General features: G+C 35.4%; 1 protein-coding gene across 7 annotated transcripts in view; it reads left to right on the forward strand.

The window, feature by feature from the left end:
- The window catches only part of Mrgn1 (Mahogunin ring finger 1), a 168,853-nt gene that overhangs the window by 106,843 nt on the left and 44,917 nt on the right, over positions 1 to 17,093 (forward strand). For 6 of the 7 annotated variants that reach the window (XR_011713022.1, XR_011713021.1, XM_071663851.1 and 3 more), the window contains 2 exons: positions 4,108 to 4,299; positions 15,571 to 15,888. Coding sequence is in view for 5 of the 7 variants with exons in the window: in XM_071663851.1 (XP_071519952.1) it covers positions 4,108 to 4,299; positions 15,571 to 15,888 (510 nt within the window). In the remaining 2 variants the exon portion in view is untranslated. The remainder of the gene's footprint in view (positions 1 to 4,107; positions 4,300 to 15,570; positions 15,889 to 17,093) is intronic. The other variant, XM_071663861.1, reaches the window with a different exon arrangement.

Raw genomic sequence — 17,093 nt, forward strand, 5'->3', positions numbered from 1 at the left:
GGAAGTATTCTTTCTCCCCTATCCCCAGGGATAATATATATATATATATATATATTTTTTTTTTTTGCTTTGTCGCTGTCTCCCGCGTTTGCGAGGTAGCGCAAGGAAACAGACGAAAGAAATGGCCCAACCCACCCCCATACACATGTATATACATACGTCCACACACTCAAATATACATACCTACGCAGCTTTCCATGTTTTACCCCAGACGCTTCACATGCCCTGATTCAATCCACTGACAGCACGTCAACCCCGGTATACCACATCGATCCAATTCAATCTATTCCTTGCCCTCCCTTCACCCTCCTGCATGTTCAGGCCCCGATCACACAAAATCTTTTTCACTCCATCTTTCCACCTCCAATTTGGTCTCCCACTTCTCCTCGTTCCCTCCACCTTCGACACATATATCCTCTTGGTCAATCTTTCCTCACTCATTCTCTCCATGTGCCCAAACCATTTCAAAACACCCTCTTCTGCTCTCTCAACCACGCTTTTTTTATTTCCACACATCTCTCTTACCCTTACGTTACTTACTCGATCAAACCACCTCATACCACACAATGTCCTCAAACATCTCATTTCCAGCACATCCATCCTCCTGCGCACAACTCTATCCATAGCCCATGCCTCGCAACCATACAACATTGTTGGAACCACTATTCCTTCAAACATACCCGTTTTTGCTTTCTGAGATAATGTTCTCGACTTCCACACATTCTTCAAGGCTCCCAGGATTTTCGCCCCCTCCCCCACCGTATGATCCACTTCCGCTTCCATGGTTCCATCCGCTGCCAGATCCACTCCCAGATATCTAAAACACTTTACTTCCTCCAGTTTTTCTCCATTCAAACTTACCTCCCAATTGACTTGACCCTCAACCCTACTGTACCTAATAACCTTGCTCTTATTCACATTTACTCTTAACTTTCTTCTTTCACACACTTTACCAAACTCAGTCACCAGCTTCTGCAGTTTCTCACATGAATCAGCCACCAGCGCTGTATCATCAGCGAACAACAACTGACTCACTTCCCAAGCTCTCTCATCCCCAACAGACTTCATACTTGCCCCTCTTTCCAAAACTCTTGCATTCACCTCCCTAACAACCCCATCCATAAACAAATTAAACAACCATGGAGACATCACACACCCCTGCCGCAAACCTACATTCACTGAGAACCAATCACTTTCCTCTCTTCCTACACGTACACATGCCTTACATCCTCGATAAAAACTTTTCACTGCTTCTAACAACTTGCCTCCCACACCATATATTTTTAATACCTTCCACAGAGCATCTCTATCAACTCTATCATGTGCCTTCTCCAGATCCATAAATGCTACATACAAATCCATTTGCTTTTCTAAGTATTTCTCACATACATTCTTCAAAGCAAACACCTGATCCACACATCCTCTATCACTTCTGAAACCACACTGCTCTTCCCCAATCTGATGCTCTGTACATGCCTTCACCCTCTCAATCAATACCCTCCCATATAATTTACCAGGAATACTCAACAAACTTATACCTCTGTAATTTGAGCACTCACTCTTATCCCCTTTGCCTTTGTACAATGGCACTATGCACGCATTCCGCCAATCCTTAGGCACCTCACCATGAGTAATACATACATTAAATAACCTTACCAACCAGTCAATAATACAGTCACCCCCTTTTTTAATAAATTCCACTGCAATACCATCCAAACCTGCTGCCTTGCCGGCTTTCATTTTCTGCAAAGGTTTTACTACCTCTTCTCTGTTTACCAAATCATTTTCCCTAACCCTCTCACTTTGCACACCACCTCGACCAAAACACCCTATATCTGCCTCTCTATCATGAAACACATTCAACAAACCTTCAAAATACTCACTCCATCTCCTTCTCACATCACCACTACTTATCACCTCCCCATTAGTGCCCTTCACTGAAGTTCCCATTTGCTCCCTTGTCTTACGCACTTTATTTATCTCCTTCCAAAACATCTTTTTATTCTCCCTAAAATTTAATGATACTCTCTCACCCCAACTCTCATTTGCCCTTTTTTTCACCTCTTGCACCTTTCTCTTGACCTCCTGTCTCTTTCTTTTATACATCTCCCACTCAATTGCATTTTTTCCCTGCAAAAATTGTCCAAATGCCTCTCTTTTCTCTTTCACTAATACTCTTAGTTCTTCATCCCACCACTCACTACCCTTTCTAATCAACCCATCTCCCACTCTTCTCATGCCACAAGCATCTTTTGCGCAATCCATCACTGATTCCCTAAATACATCCCATTCCTCCCCCACTCCCCTTTCTTCCATTGTTCTCACCTTTTTCCATTCTGTACTCAGTCTCTCCTGGTACTTCCTCACACAAGTCTCCTTCCTAAGCTCACTTACTCTCACCACCCTCTTCACCCCAACATTCACTCTTCTTTTCTGAAAACCCATACAAATCTTCACCTTAGCCTCCACAAGATAATGATCAGACATCCCTCCAGTTGCACCTCTCTGCACATTAACATCCAAAAGTCTCTCTTTCGTGCGTCTGTCAATTAACACGTAATCCAATAACGCTCTCTGGCCATCTCTCCTACTTACATAAGTATACTTATGTATATCTCGCTTTTTAAACCAGGTATTCCCAATCATCAGTCCTTTTTCAGCACATAAATCTACAAGCTCTTCACCATTTCCATTTACAACACTGAACACCCCATGTATACCTATTATTCCCTTAACTGCCACATTACTCACTTTTGCATTCAAATCACCCATCACTATAACCCGGTCTCGTGCATCAAAACCACTAACACACTCATTCAGCTGCTCCCAAAACACTTGCCTCTCATGATCTTTCTTCTCATGCCCAGGTGCATATGCACCAATAATCACCCATCTCTCTCCATCAACTTTCAGTTTTACCCATATTAATCGAGAATTTACTTTCTTACATTCTATCACATACTCCCACAACTCCTGTTTCAGGAGTACTGCTACTCCTTCCCTTGCTCTTGTCCTCTCACTAACCCCTGACTTTACTCCCAAGACATTCCCAAACCACTCTTCCCCTTCACCCTTGAGCTTCGTTTCACTCAGAGCCAAAACATCCAGGTTCCTTTCCTCAAACATACTACCTATATCTCCTTTTTTCACATCTTGGTTACATCCACACACACATTTTTTTTTTTCTTTTTGCTTTGTCGCTGTCTCCCACGTTTGCGAGGTAGCGCAAGGAAACAGACGAAAGAAATGGCCCAACCCACCCCCATACACATGTATATACATACATCCACACACGCAAAATACATACCTACACAGCTTTCCATGGTTTACCCCACACGCTTCACATGCCTTGATTCAATCCACTGACAGCACGTCAACCCCGGTATACCACATCGCTCCAATTCACTCCATTCCTTGCCCTCCTTTCACCCTCCTGCATGTTCAGGCCCCGATCACACAAAATCTTTTTCACTCCATCTTTCCACCTCCAATTTGGTCTCCCTCTTCTCCTCGTTCCCTCCACCTCCGACACATATATCCTCTTGGTCAATCTTTCCTCACTCATTCTCTCCATGTGCCCAAACCATTTCAAAACACCCTCTTCTGCTCTCTCAACCACGCTCTTTTTATTTCCACACATCTCTCTTACCCTTACGTTACTTACTCGATCAAACCACCTCACACCACACATTGTCCTCAAACATCTCATTTCCAGCACATCCATCCTCCTGCGCACATCTCTATCCATAGCCCACGCCTCGCAACCATACATTGTTGGAACCACTATTCCTTCAAACATACCCAACTTCCACACATTCTTCAAGGCTCCCAGAATTTTTCGCCCCCTCCCCCACCCTATGATCCACTTCCGCTTCCATATATATATATATATATATATATATATATATATATATAATTTTTTTTTTTTTTTTTTCCCTCAAAGGAAGGAACAGAGAAGGGGGCTGGATGAGGATGTTTCCTCAGAGGCCCAGTCCTCTGTTCTTAACGCTACCTCGCTGACGCGGGAAATGGCGAATAGTATGAAAGAAAGAAAAAGATATGTATGTATATATTCTTATTTTGTGTATGATTTTCTTATATTTTTAGATGCGCATGTCAGTCCTTCTGGCACAAGAATCTGAAGAATTGGGCAGTTCCAAAGTTAAGAGTGCTGTCACCAATGCTGTACCATCAGCCAAAAAAAAGGCAAGTCGGAAGCAGTCTCGAGAGAAGCAGCAATATGGCTCAAAGGACAGTGTTAAGGTTGTCAATGAGTTGAGTGGACCACGGAGTACAGAAGTAAGAACTCCCCTGTTTTAGAATCTATGATCTTTCATTATTCTATGCCACCTTGCCAAGGTAGGAGAGGCAGTTCAGTATGAAAATAAAAAATCTGTTTAGAAAAATGGGAGAGAATAAGAAATTTTCTCTGTTGATGTAGATCAGTCAGTCTGAGCCTCTGATTTGCTCTAGGTATGGATCACTCTGGAGGCACAGAATTTTCTTGGATCCCATATATGTTGGATGCCTTTTACTAGCCCTCTGTTGTTTACCTTTTTATTTTTTATTCCCACCCTTCCGTGGATACTCTTCTCCCATTTTAAAGGGTCTGATCTCAGATTTTTAAAGATTTTGTGTATGTATGTGAATTGTAATTTTGGGTTCTGATCCATGTTTTCTATAACTGTTAATTTCCCCATTAGTGCTTTTTATTTTTTCATCAAGCTCTTTGACTTTTGCTTATCTGTTAACTTTCTTTTCTGTTAATCCACTGTTTTCTATCTCTTGGTATCTTCCATTTTTTTGCTATCTTTCTTTTTGTTTGGTATTAGCCCAATATTTATTTATCTATTTTTCTCATAGTATACTGTCATGTTTGTTGATAGGATATTACCCTTTAAGAAAAAAAAATCTTGTTCCAATGTAAAATTCTCTCAGTCATTGTTCTCAAGTTTGATTTGTCAGAAAATCAATGTCATTTAGTCTTGTTAGTCTTGTTTTCCTTAGGTGTTGTATTCTCTTTATTTTTTATTTTGCTTTGCCCTGTATCCCGCATTAGCGAGGTAGCGCAAGGAAACAGATGAAAGAATGGCCCAACCCACCCACATACACATGTATATACATACACGTCCACACACGCAAATATACATACCTATACATCTCACCTTATACATATATTTACACACACAGATATATACATATATACACATGTACATAATTCATACTGTCTGCCTTTATTCATTCCCATCGCCACCCTGCCACACATGAAATAACAACCCCCTTCCCCCCAAATGTGCGCGAGGTAGCACTAGGAAAAGACAACAAAGGCCACATTCATTCACACTTGGTCTCTAACTGTCATGTAATAGTGCACCGAAACCACAGCTCCCTTTCCACATCCAGGCCCCACACAACTTTCCATGGTTTACCCCAGATGCTTCACATGCCCTGGTTCAATCCATTGACAGCACGTCGACCCCGGTATACCACATTGTTCCAATTCACTCTATTCCTTGCACGCCTTTCACCCTCCTGCATGTTCAGGCCCCGATCACTCAAAATCTTTTTCACTCCATCTTTCCACCTCCAATTTGGTCTCCCACTTCTCGTTCCCTCCACCTCTGACACATATGTCCTCTTTGTCAATCTTTTGTCACTCATTCTCTCCATGTGACCAAACCATTTCAAAACACCCTCTTCTGCTCTCTCAACCACACTCTTTTTATTACCACACATCTCTCTTACCCTATTATTACTTACTTGATCAAACCACCTCACACCACATATTGTCCTCAAACATCTCATTTCCTGCACATCCACCCTCCTCCGCACAACTCTATCTATAGCCCATGCCTCGCAACCATATATCATTGTTGGAACCACTATTCCTTCAAACATACCCATTTTTGCTTTCCGAGATAATGTTCTCGACTTCCACACATTCTTCAAGGCTCCCAGGATTTTCGCCCCTCCCCCACTCTATGATCCACTTCCTCTTCCATGGTTCCATCCGCTGCCAGATCCACTCCCAGATATCTAAAACACTTTACTTCCTCCAGTTTTTCTCCATTCAAACTTACCTCCCAATTGACTACAGCAGACTTAGATAATTCTGTTTATTCTTTGCTGAGATGCTTTTACACCTAGGACATTATTCTTAATGCCACCATGTCTCTTTCTTTTCATTTTTAGCTGTAGAGTTTGAGTTTTCCCATCCTGTCATGTAATTTTATATTTTCCATTCCCACAATTTTGCTTCTGAAATGTACCTGAATTCTCTCTTTACCTGGTTGTTTGTGCTTGTTTGGCTAGTGACTGTTTGAAATAGGAGTATTAAATTTTACTTCATTTGAACACATTTAATACTTTCACTGTGAGCATTTTGTCTCCCATAATGAAAGTTTTATCTATCATATCCCTTATTTCTTGTCTTGATAGTATTCTTTTATCATTGTGCTTGAATTCAGAATTTTCATATATGATGAATATTGTCCTCAAACATCTCATTTCCTGCACAATATTTTTCGGCTCAAAAAACTTTTTGTTTCAGAATCGTAACTTAGCACATTCAACCACTTCTATACTTAAAATGATCATGGAAAATATATCCTAATGCTCTCAGTTACCGATAGACACCATGTAAATGCAATGCAAAGGATCAGAAAATATTTGAAAAATATCATCATTTAACAGCGTAATTCAAAGTCAGAAAGACGAAGAAACTATATCACAACCCTAGATTTGCATTCAGCATGAAAAATACTACTTATAATGAGGTTTTAAAGGAAATCTATTTTCCGGAGAAAAATGAGAAAAATTGAAGGTAATAGTTCAGGATATTTTTCGGCTCAAAAAACTTTTTGTTTCAAAATCGTAACTTAGCACATTCAACCACTTCTATACTTAAAATGATCATGGAAAATATATCCTAATGCTCTCAGTTACCGATAGACACCATGTAAATGCAATGCAAATGATCAGAAAATATTTGAAAAATATCATCATTTAACTGCGTAATTCAAGGTCAGAAAGACGAAGACATTATATCACAGCCCTAGATTTGCATTCAGCATGAAAAATACTCCTTATAATGAGGTTTTAAAGGAAATCTATTTTCCGGAGAAAAATGAGAAAAATTGAAGGTAATAGTTCAGGATATTTTTTGGCTCAAAAAACTTTTTGTTTCAAAATCGTAACTTAGCGCATTCAACCACTTCTATACTTAAAGTGATCATGGAAAATATATCCTAATGCTCTCAGTTACCGATAGACACCATGCAAATGCAATGCAAATGATCAAAAAATATTTGAAAAATACCATCATTTAACAGCGTAATTCAAAGTCAGAAAGACGAAGAAACTATATCACAATGCAAATGATCAGAAAATATTTGAAAAATATCGTTTAACAGCGTAATTCAAAGTCAGAAAGACGAAGAAACTATATCACAATCCTAGATTTGTATTCAGCATGAAAAATACTCATTACATTGAAGTTTTAAAGGAAATCTATTTTCCGGAGAAAAATGATAAAAATTGAAGGTAATAGTTCAGGATATTTTTCGGCTCAAAAAACTTTTTGTTTCAAAATCGTAACTTAGCACATTCAACCACTTCTATACTTAAAATGATCATGGAAAATATATCCTAATGCTCTCAGTTACCGATAGACACCATGGAAATGCAATGCAAATGATCAGAAAATATTTGAAAAATATCATCATTTAACAGCGTAATTCAAGGTCAGAAAGACGAAGAAACTATATCTCAACCCTGGATTTGTATTCAGCATGAAAAATACTCCTTATAATGAGGTTTTAAAGGAAATCTATTTTCCGGAGAAAAATGAGAAAAATTGAAGGTAATAGTTCAGGATATTTTTCGGCTCAAAAAACTTTTTGTTTCAAAATCGTAACTTAGCACATTCAACCACTTCTATACTTAAAGTGATCATGGAAAATATATCCTAATGCTCTCAGTTACCGATAGACACCATGCAAATGCAATGCAAAGGATCAGAAAATATTTGAAAAATATCATCATTTAACAGCGTAATTCAAAGTCAGAAAGACGAAGAAACTATATCACAACCCTAGATTTGCATTCAGCATGAAAAATACTCCTTATAATGAGGTTTTAAAGGAAATCTATTTTCCGGAGAAAAATGAGAAAAATTGAAGGTAATAGTTCAGGATATTTTTCGGCTCAAAAAACTTTTTGTTTCAAAATCGTAACTTAGCACATTCAACCACTTCTATACTTAAAATGATCATGGAAAATATATCCTAATGCTCTCAGTTACCGATAGACACCATGTAAATGCAATGCAAATGATCAGAAAATATTTGAAAAATATCATCATTTAACAGCGTAATTCAAGGTCAGAAAGACGAAGAAACTATATCACAACCCTAGATTTGCATTCAGCATGAAAAATACTCCTTATAATGAGGTTTTAAAGGAAATCTATTTTCCGGAGAAAAATGAGAAAAATTGAAGGTAATAGTTCAGGATATTTTTCGGCTCAAAAAACTTTTTGTTTCAAAATCGTAACTTAGCACATTCAACCACTTCTATACTTAAAATGATCATGGAAAATATATCCTAATGCTCTCAGTTACCGATAGACACCATGCAAATGCAATGCAAATGATCAGAAAATATTTGAAAAATATCATCATTTAACAGCGTAATTCAAGGTCAGAAAGACGAAGAAACTATATCACAACCCTAGATTTGCATTCAGCATGAAAAATACTCCTTATAATGAGGTTTTAAAGGAAATCTATTTTCCGGAGAAAAATGAGAAAAATTGAAGGTAATAGTTCAGGATATTTTTCGGCTCAAAAAACTTTTTGTTTCAAAATCGTAACTTAGCACATTCAACCACTTCTATACTTAAAATGATCATGGAAAATATATCCTAATGCTCTCAGTTACCGATAGACACCATGCAAATGCAATGCAAATGATCAGAAAATATTTGAAAAATATCATCATTTAACAGCGTAATTCAAGGTCAGAAAGACGAAGAAACTATATCACAACCCTAGATTTGTATTCAGCATGAAAAATACTCCTTATAATGAGGTTTTAAAGGAAATCTATTTTCCGGAGAAAAATGAGAAAAATTGAAGGTAATAGTTCAGGATATTTTTCGGCTCAAAAAACTTTTTGTTTCAAAATCGTAACTTAGCACATTCAACCACTTCTATACTTAAAATGATCATGGAAAATATATCCTAATGCTCTCAGTTACCGATAGACACCATGTAAATGCAATGCAAATGATCAGAAAATATTTGAAAAATATCATCATTTAACAGCGTAATTCAAGGTCAGAAAGACGAAGAAACTATATCACAACCCTAGATTTGCATTCAGCATGAAAAATACTCCTTATAATGAGGTTTTAAAGGAAATCTATTTTCCGGAGAAAAATGAGAAAAATTGAAGGTAATAGTTCAGGATATTTTTCGGCTCAAAAAACTTTTTGTTTCAAAATCGTAACTTAGCACATTCAACCACTTCTATACTTAAAATGATCATGGAAAATATATACTAATGCTCTCAGTTACCAATAGACACCATGCAAATGCAATGCACATGATCAGAAAGTATTTGAAAAATATCATCATTTAACAGCGTAATTCAAAGTCAGAAAGACGAAGAAACTATATCACAATGCAAATGATCAGAAAATATTTGAAAAATATCATCATTTAACAGCGTAATTCAAAGTCAGAAAGACGAAGAAACTATATCACAATCCTAGATTTGTATTCAGCATGAAAAATACTCATTATATTGAAGTTTTAAAGGAAATCTATTTTCCGGAGAAAAATGATAAAAATTGAAGGTTCAGGATATTTTTCGGCTCAAAAAACTTTTTGTTTCAAAATCGTAACTTATCACATTCAACCACTTCTAAACTTAAAATGATCATGGAAAATATATCCTAATGCTCTCAGTTACCGATAGACATCATGCAAATGCAATGCAAATGATCAGAAAATATTTGAAAAATATCATCATTTAACGGCGTAATTCAAGGTCAGAAAGACGAAGAAACTATATCTCAACCCTGGATTTTTATTCAGCATGAAAAATACTCCTTATAATGAGGTTTTAAAGGAAATCTATTTTCCGGAGAAAAATGAGAAAAATTGAAGGTAATAGTTCAGGATATTTTTCGGCTCAAAAAACTTTTTGTTTCAAAATCGTAACTTAGCACATTCAACCACTTCTATACTTAAAATGATCATGGAAAATATATCCTAATGCTCTCAGTTACCGATAGACACCATGTAAATGCAATGCAAATGATCAGAAAATATTTGAAAAATATCATCATTTAACAGCGTAATTCAAGGTCAGAAAGACGAAGAAACTATATCACAACCCTAGATTTGTATTCAGCATGAAAAATACTCCTTATAATGAGGTTTTAAAGGAAATCTATTTTCCGGAGAAAAATGAGAAAAATTGAAGTTAATAGTTCAGGATATTTTTCGGCTCAAAAAACTTTTTGTTTCAAAATCGTAACTCAGCACATTCAACCACTTCTAAACTTAAAATGATCATGGAAAATATATCCTAATGCTCTCAGTTACCGATAGACACCATGCAAATGCAATGCAAATGATCAGAAAATATTTGAAAAATATCATCATTTAACAGCGTAATTCAAGGTCAGAAAGACGAAGAAACTATATCACAACCCTAGATTTGCATTCAGCATGAAAAATACTCCTTATAATGAGGTTTTAAAGGAAATCTATTTTCCGGAGAAAAATGAGAAAAATTGAAGGTAATAGTTCAGGATATTTTTCGGCTCAAAAAACTTTTTGTTTCAAAATCGTAACTTAGCACATTCAACCACTTCTATACTTAAAGTAATCATGGAAAATATATCCTAATGCTCTCAGTTACCGATAGACACCATGCAAATGCAATGCAAATGATCAGAAAATATTTGAAAAATATCATCATTTAACAGCGTAATTCAAGGTCAGAAAGACGAAGAAACTATAACACAACCCTAGATTTGTATTCAGCATGAAAAATACTCCTTACAATGAGGTTTTAAAGGAAATCTATTTTCCGGAGAAAAATGAGAAAAATTGAAGGTAATAGTTCAGGATATTTTTCGGCTCAAAAAACTTTTTGTTTCAAAATCGTAACTTAGCACATTCAACCACTTCTATACTTAAAATGATCATGGAAAATATATCCTAATGCTCTCAGTTACCGATAGACACCATGTAAATGCAATGCAAATGATCAGAAAATATTTGAAAAATATCATCATTTAACAGCGTAATTCAAGGTCAGAAAGACGAAGAAACTATATCACAACCCTAGATTTGCATTCAGCATGAAAAATACTCCTTATAATGAGGTTTTAAAGGAAATCTATTTTCCGGAGAAAAATGAGAAAAATTGAAGGTAATAGTTCAGGATATTTTTCGGCTCAAAAAACTTTTTGTTTCAAAATCGTAACTTAGCACATTCAACCACTTCTATACTTAAAGTGATCATGGAAAATATATCCTAATGCTCTCAGTTACCGATAGACACCATGCAAATGCAATGCTAATGATCAGAAAATATTTTAGAAATATCATCATTTAACAGCGTAATTCATGGTCAGAAAGACGAAGAAACTATATCACAACCCTAGATTTGCATTCAGCATGAAAAATACTCCTTATAATGAGGTTTTAAAGGAAATCTATTTTCCGGAGAAAAAAGAGAAAAATTGAAGGTAATAGTTCAGGATATTTTTCGGCTCAAAAACTTTTTGTTTCAAAATAGTAACTTAGCACATTCAACCACTTCTCTACTTAAAATAATCATGGAAAATATATCCTAATGCTCTCATTTACCGATAGACACCATGTAAATGCAATGCAAATGATCATAAAATATTTGAAAAATATCATCATTTAACAGCGTAATTCAAGGTCAGAAAGACGAAGAAACTATAACACAACCCTAGATTTGTATTCAGCATGAAAAATACTCCTTATAATGAGGTTTTAAAGGAAATCTATTTTCCGGAGAAAAATGAGAAAAATTGAAGTTAATAGTTCAGGATATTTTTCGGCTCAAAAAACTTTTTGTTTCAAGATCGTAACTCAGCACATTCAACCACTTCTAAACTTAAAATGATCATGGAAAATATATCCTAGTGCACTCAGTTACCGATAGACACCATGTAAATGCAATGCAAATGATCAGAAAATATTTGAAAAATATCATCATTTAACAGCGTAATTCAAGGTCAGAAAGACGAAGAAACTATATCACAACCCTAGATTTGCATTCAGCATGAAAAATACTCCTTATAATGAGGTTTTAAAGGAAATCTATTTTCCGGAGAAAAATGAGAAAAATTGAAGGTAATAGTTCAGGATATTTTTCGGCTCAAAAAACTTTTTGTTTCAAAATCGTAACTTAGCACATTCAACCACTTCTAAACTTAAAATGATCATGGAAAATATATCCTAATGCTCTCAGTTACCGATAGACACCATGGAAATGCAATGCAAATGATCAGAAAATATTTGAGAAATATCATCATTTAACAGCGTAATTCAAGGTCAGAAAGACGAAGAAACTATATCACAACCCTAGATTTGTATTCAGCATGAAAAATACTCCTTATAATGAGGTTTTAAAGGAAATCTATTTTCCGGAGAAAAATGAGAAAAATTGAAGGATATTTTTCGGCTCAAAAAACTTTTTGTTTCAAAATCGTAACTTAGCACATTCAACCACTTCTATACTTAAAATGATCATGGAAAATATATCCTAATGCTCTCAGTTACCGATAGACACCATGTAAATGCAATGCAAATGATCAGAAAATATTTGAAAAATATCATCATTTAACAGCGTAATTCAAGGTCAGAAAGACGAAGAAACTATATCACAACCCTAGATTTGCATTCAGCATGAAAAATACTCCTTATAATGAGGTTTTAAAGGAAATCTATTTTCCGGAGAAAAATGAGAAAAATTGAAGGTAATAGTTCAGGATATTTTTCGGCTCAAAAAACTTTTTGTTTCAAAATCGTAACTTAGCACATTCAACCACTTCTATACTTAAAATGATCATGGAAAATATATCCTAATGCTCTCAGTTACCGATAGACACCATGCAAATGCAATGCAAATGATCAGAAAATATTTGAAAAATATCATCATTTAACAGCGTAATTCAAGGTCAGAAAGACGAAGAAACTATATCACAACCCTAGATTTGTATTCAGCATGAAAAATACTCCTTATAATGAGGTTTTAAAGGAAATCTATTTTCCGGAGAAAAATGAGAAAAATTGAAGGTAATAGTTCAGGATATTTCTCGGCTCAAAAAACTTTTTGTTTCAAAATCGGAACTCAGCACATTCAACCACTTCTATACTTAAAATGATCATGGAAAATATATCCTAATGCTCTCAGTTACCGATAGACACCATGTAAATGCAATGCTAATGATCAGAAAATATTTGAAAAATATCATCATTTAACAGCGTAATTCAAGGTCAGAAAGACGAAGAAACTATATCACAGCCCTAGATTTGCATTCAGCATGAAAAATACTCCTTATAATGAGGTTTTAAAGGAAATCTATTTTCCGGAGAAAAATGAGAAAAATTGAAGGTAATAGTTCAGGATATTTTTCGGCTCAAAAAACTTTTTGTTTCAAAATCGTAACTTAGCACATTCAACCACTTCTATACTTAAAATGATCATGGAAAATATATGCTAATGCTCTCAATTACCGATAGACATCATAGAAATGCAATGCAAATGATCATAAAATGTTTGAGAAATATCATCATTTAACAACGTAATTCAAGGTTAGAAAGACGAATAAACTATATCACAACCCTAAATTTGCATTCAGCATGAAAAATACTCCTTATAATGAGGTTTCAAAGGAAATCTATTTCCGGTGAAAAATGCGAAAAATTGAAGGTAATAGTTCAGGATATTTTTCGGCTCAAAAAACTTTTTGTTTCAAAATCGTAACTTAGCACATTCAACCACTTCTATACTTAAAATGATCATGGAAAATATATCCTAATGCTCTCAGTTACCGATAGACACCATGTAAATGCAATGCAAAGGATCAGAAAATATTTGAAAAATATCATCATTTAACAGCGTAATTCAAGGTCAGAAAGACGAAGAAACTATATCACAACCCTAGATTTGCATTCAGCATGAAAAATACTACTTATAATGAGGTTTTAAAGGAAATCTATTTTCTGGAGAAAAATGAGAAAAATTGAAGGTAATATTTCAGGATATTTTTCGGCTCAAAAAACTTTTTGTTTCAAAATCGTAACTTAGCACATTCAACCACTTCTATACTTAAAGTGATCGTGGAAAATATATCCTAATGCTCTCAGTTACCGATAGACACCATGTAAATGCAATGCAAATGATCAGAAAATATTTGAAAAATATCATCATTTAACAGCGTAATTCAAGGTCAGAAAGACGAAGAAATTATATCACAGCCCTAGATTTGCATTCAGCATGAAAAATACTCCTTATAATGAGGTTTTAAAGGAAATCTATTTTCCGGAGAAAAATGAGAAAAATTGAAGGTAATAGTTCAGGATATTTTTCGGCTCAAAAAACTTTTTGTTTCAAAATCGTAACTTAGCACATTCAACCACTTCTATACTTAAAGTGATCATGGAAAATATATCCTAATGCTCTCAGTTACCGATAGACACCATGCAAATGCAATGCCAATGATCAGAAAATATTTTATAAATATCATCATTTAACAGCGTAATTCAAGGTCAGAAAGACGAAGAAACTATATCACAACCCTAGATTTGCATTCAGCATGAAAAATACTCCTTATAATGAGGTTTTAAAGGAAATCTATTTTCCGGAGAAAAATGAGAAAAATTGAAGGTAATAGTTCAGGATATTTTTCGGCTCAAAAAACTTTTTGTTTCAAAATCGTAACTTAGCACATTCAACCACTTCTATACTTAAAATGATCATGGAAAATATATCCTAATGCTCTCAGTTACCGATAGACACCATGCAAATGCAATGCAAATGATCACAAAATCTTTCATGTTTTCCTCACTTTCTGTATTGGGCCTTTGTAAAGCATCATTAATATGTTGTGAGTCATTCCATAGGAAGGAGAAAAAGATGGGGCACTTACAGGCCAAGGAATGTCTGATTAAGTCTAATTTCTGCATATACAGAATTACAGGCCTGAAAATTCTGAAACATGACCTTAAAAATTCTATATGATTTGAAATTTGGTCATAGGGCCTGAAAAACATGGTACAAAAATAGATTTATACAAACTTTGCCTTTTACTGTCAAGCATCTGTTTAAGTAATTGTATCTTAAAATTAATACACTCGGTGAAAAATCATATTTCTTTAGAACTAATGTACAAAAATATCTACTAAACTGAATATGAAAAATAGTCAGAATGGGCCTGAGAAAGCTGTACAGGTTTGAATTTAACCCATCCATTTGTGATTATTTCTGTACTAAGTTGTATCAACTTTTCCACAGCCTGTGGATCCAGCAGAAACGAGAAGCTTGCTGGATGAAGATAGCTCAGATTTAGATGCTAGGGTGAAGGATAATTGCAGACTTAGTTGCCAGAATCCACAGGATGTTGAAAAACACTTAAAAGAGCTTAGGGCTCCACAGGCTGAAGCAGAAGTGGATGATGATGTAGAAGAGGAAGAAAAGGGGATGAAAGAGGATGGTGAAGACAAGCAAAGGAACCAGTCCATTGTTGTACTTGCTGATTCAACTATAACTGAAAGTGAAGAGAATGATGTCCCTGAAGTAATCTCACATTCACCAGTTGTAACACCAAGGAAGGTACTGTAACTGTTAATAGATTAGAATGTAAACGCTTTCTCCTTGTAATTGAGAATCACCTTAGAATCTTTTTATAGAGAAATGCATGAGCCAGGTGATGTAGAGTCTGGTAGAGATTATTCTTTACAGAAAGATGTAACCTTAATGATTCAGCTGGAATGACTACTCCACTAACAAACCTTCGGTGCTTACCCATTTAGAAGTAGCGTGTAGTTTATTGGTTTTTTATATCATTCTCATCATAGATTAATGCAGCCTCTGCCATGAGTCACTTTATCATAGAAATTTGTCCAGGCAAAGAAACTTTGAGCATTTCCATTTCCAACATGAAAACTGCTGCAGTTCTAAGCTGCATTATATAGGAACTTGTGTCTCCATCAAGTGTGATATGGTGTTGAAAGTCAATGCATAAAGATTTTTTGAGAAGCCAAATTATACCAAATTCTTGATATGGAAAGCATTTTAAAGCATATAGGCTGAATTAGACTTCTTGTGTTACTTTTAGTCAAGAAAAAGTGTTGCCAGATTTTTTCAGTAACACTCTTGGATATCATGCACTGATGATCGTGTTTAAATCACTGGCTGAGCATGATGACTGTTTTCAGGATTGTGTTGAACAGCATTAATCACAGACATGGTAAAATGGTAAGAAAAGTAATAGTGACCTCATTGCAGAAATTATAACTCAAGAAGAGATAGAAAATGGCATCTATACAGATGCTACACAAGTAGGGAGATTGAAGATTACAGTCAGCTCATGACAGACACTGGGCTAGAAAAGAAAGGGATGTGGTTCAGTAGATTTCAAAAACTCATACAAATAGAAATTTACTCCAAAGAAGATAGCACATCATCCATTGAGCATTTGAAATTTATAAAAGAGGAAGAAATTATTTAGAGTAAAACTAGAAAGAAGAGGCAGAGAACTTAAGAAATGAAATACAGGAAAAATGCTTGTGACAATCCAAAATTATCTAAGAATTTGTTAGAGGCTAATTAATAGTCAGGGAGCAACTAAGCATACTTAAGGGTTCAAAGAATAGAGTTTTAGAACAAAAAGAGTAAATACAGAAGGAGTTGAGTACTACAGAGTTCTACTAGAATATGTTGCCTGCTAATGTCATAAATACCAAAAGAGTAGACTCATGAATTAATCCTTTAACATGTACAAACAATGAACTTTGCTGCTTGATCATCCACAGATG

The sequence above is a fragment of the Panulirus ornatus genome, chromosome 1 (assembly GCF_036320965.1).
Source record: "Panulirus ornatus isolate Po-2019 chromosome 1, ASM3632096v1, whole genome shotgun sequence".
In the NCBI taxonomy this organism is placed as follows: domain Eukaryota; kingdom Metazoa; phylum Arthropoda; class Malacostraca; order Decapoda; family Palinuridae; genus Panulirus; species Panulirus ornatus.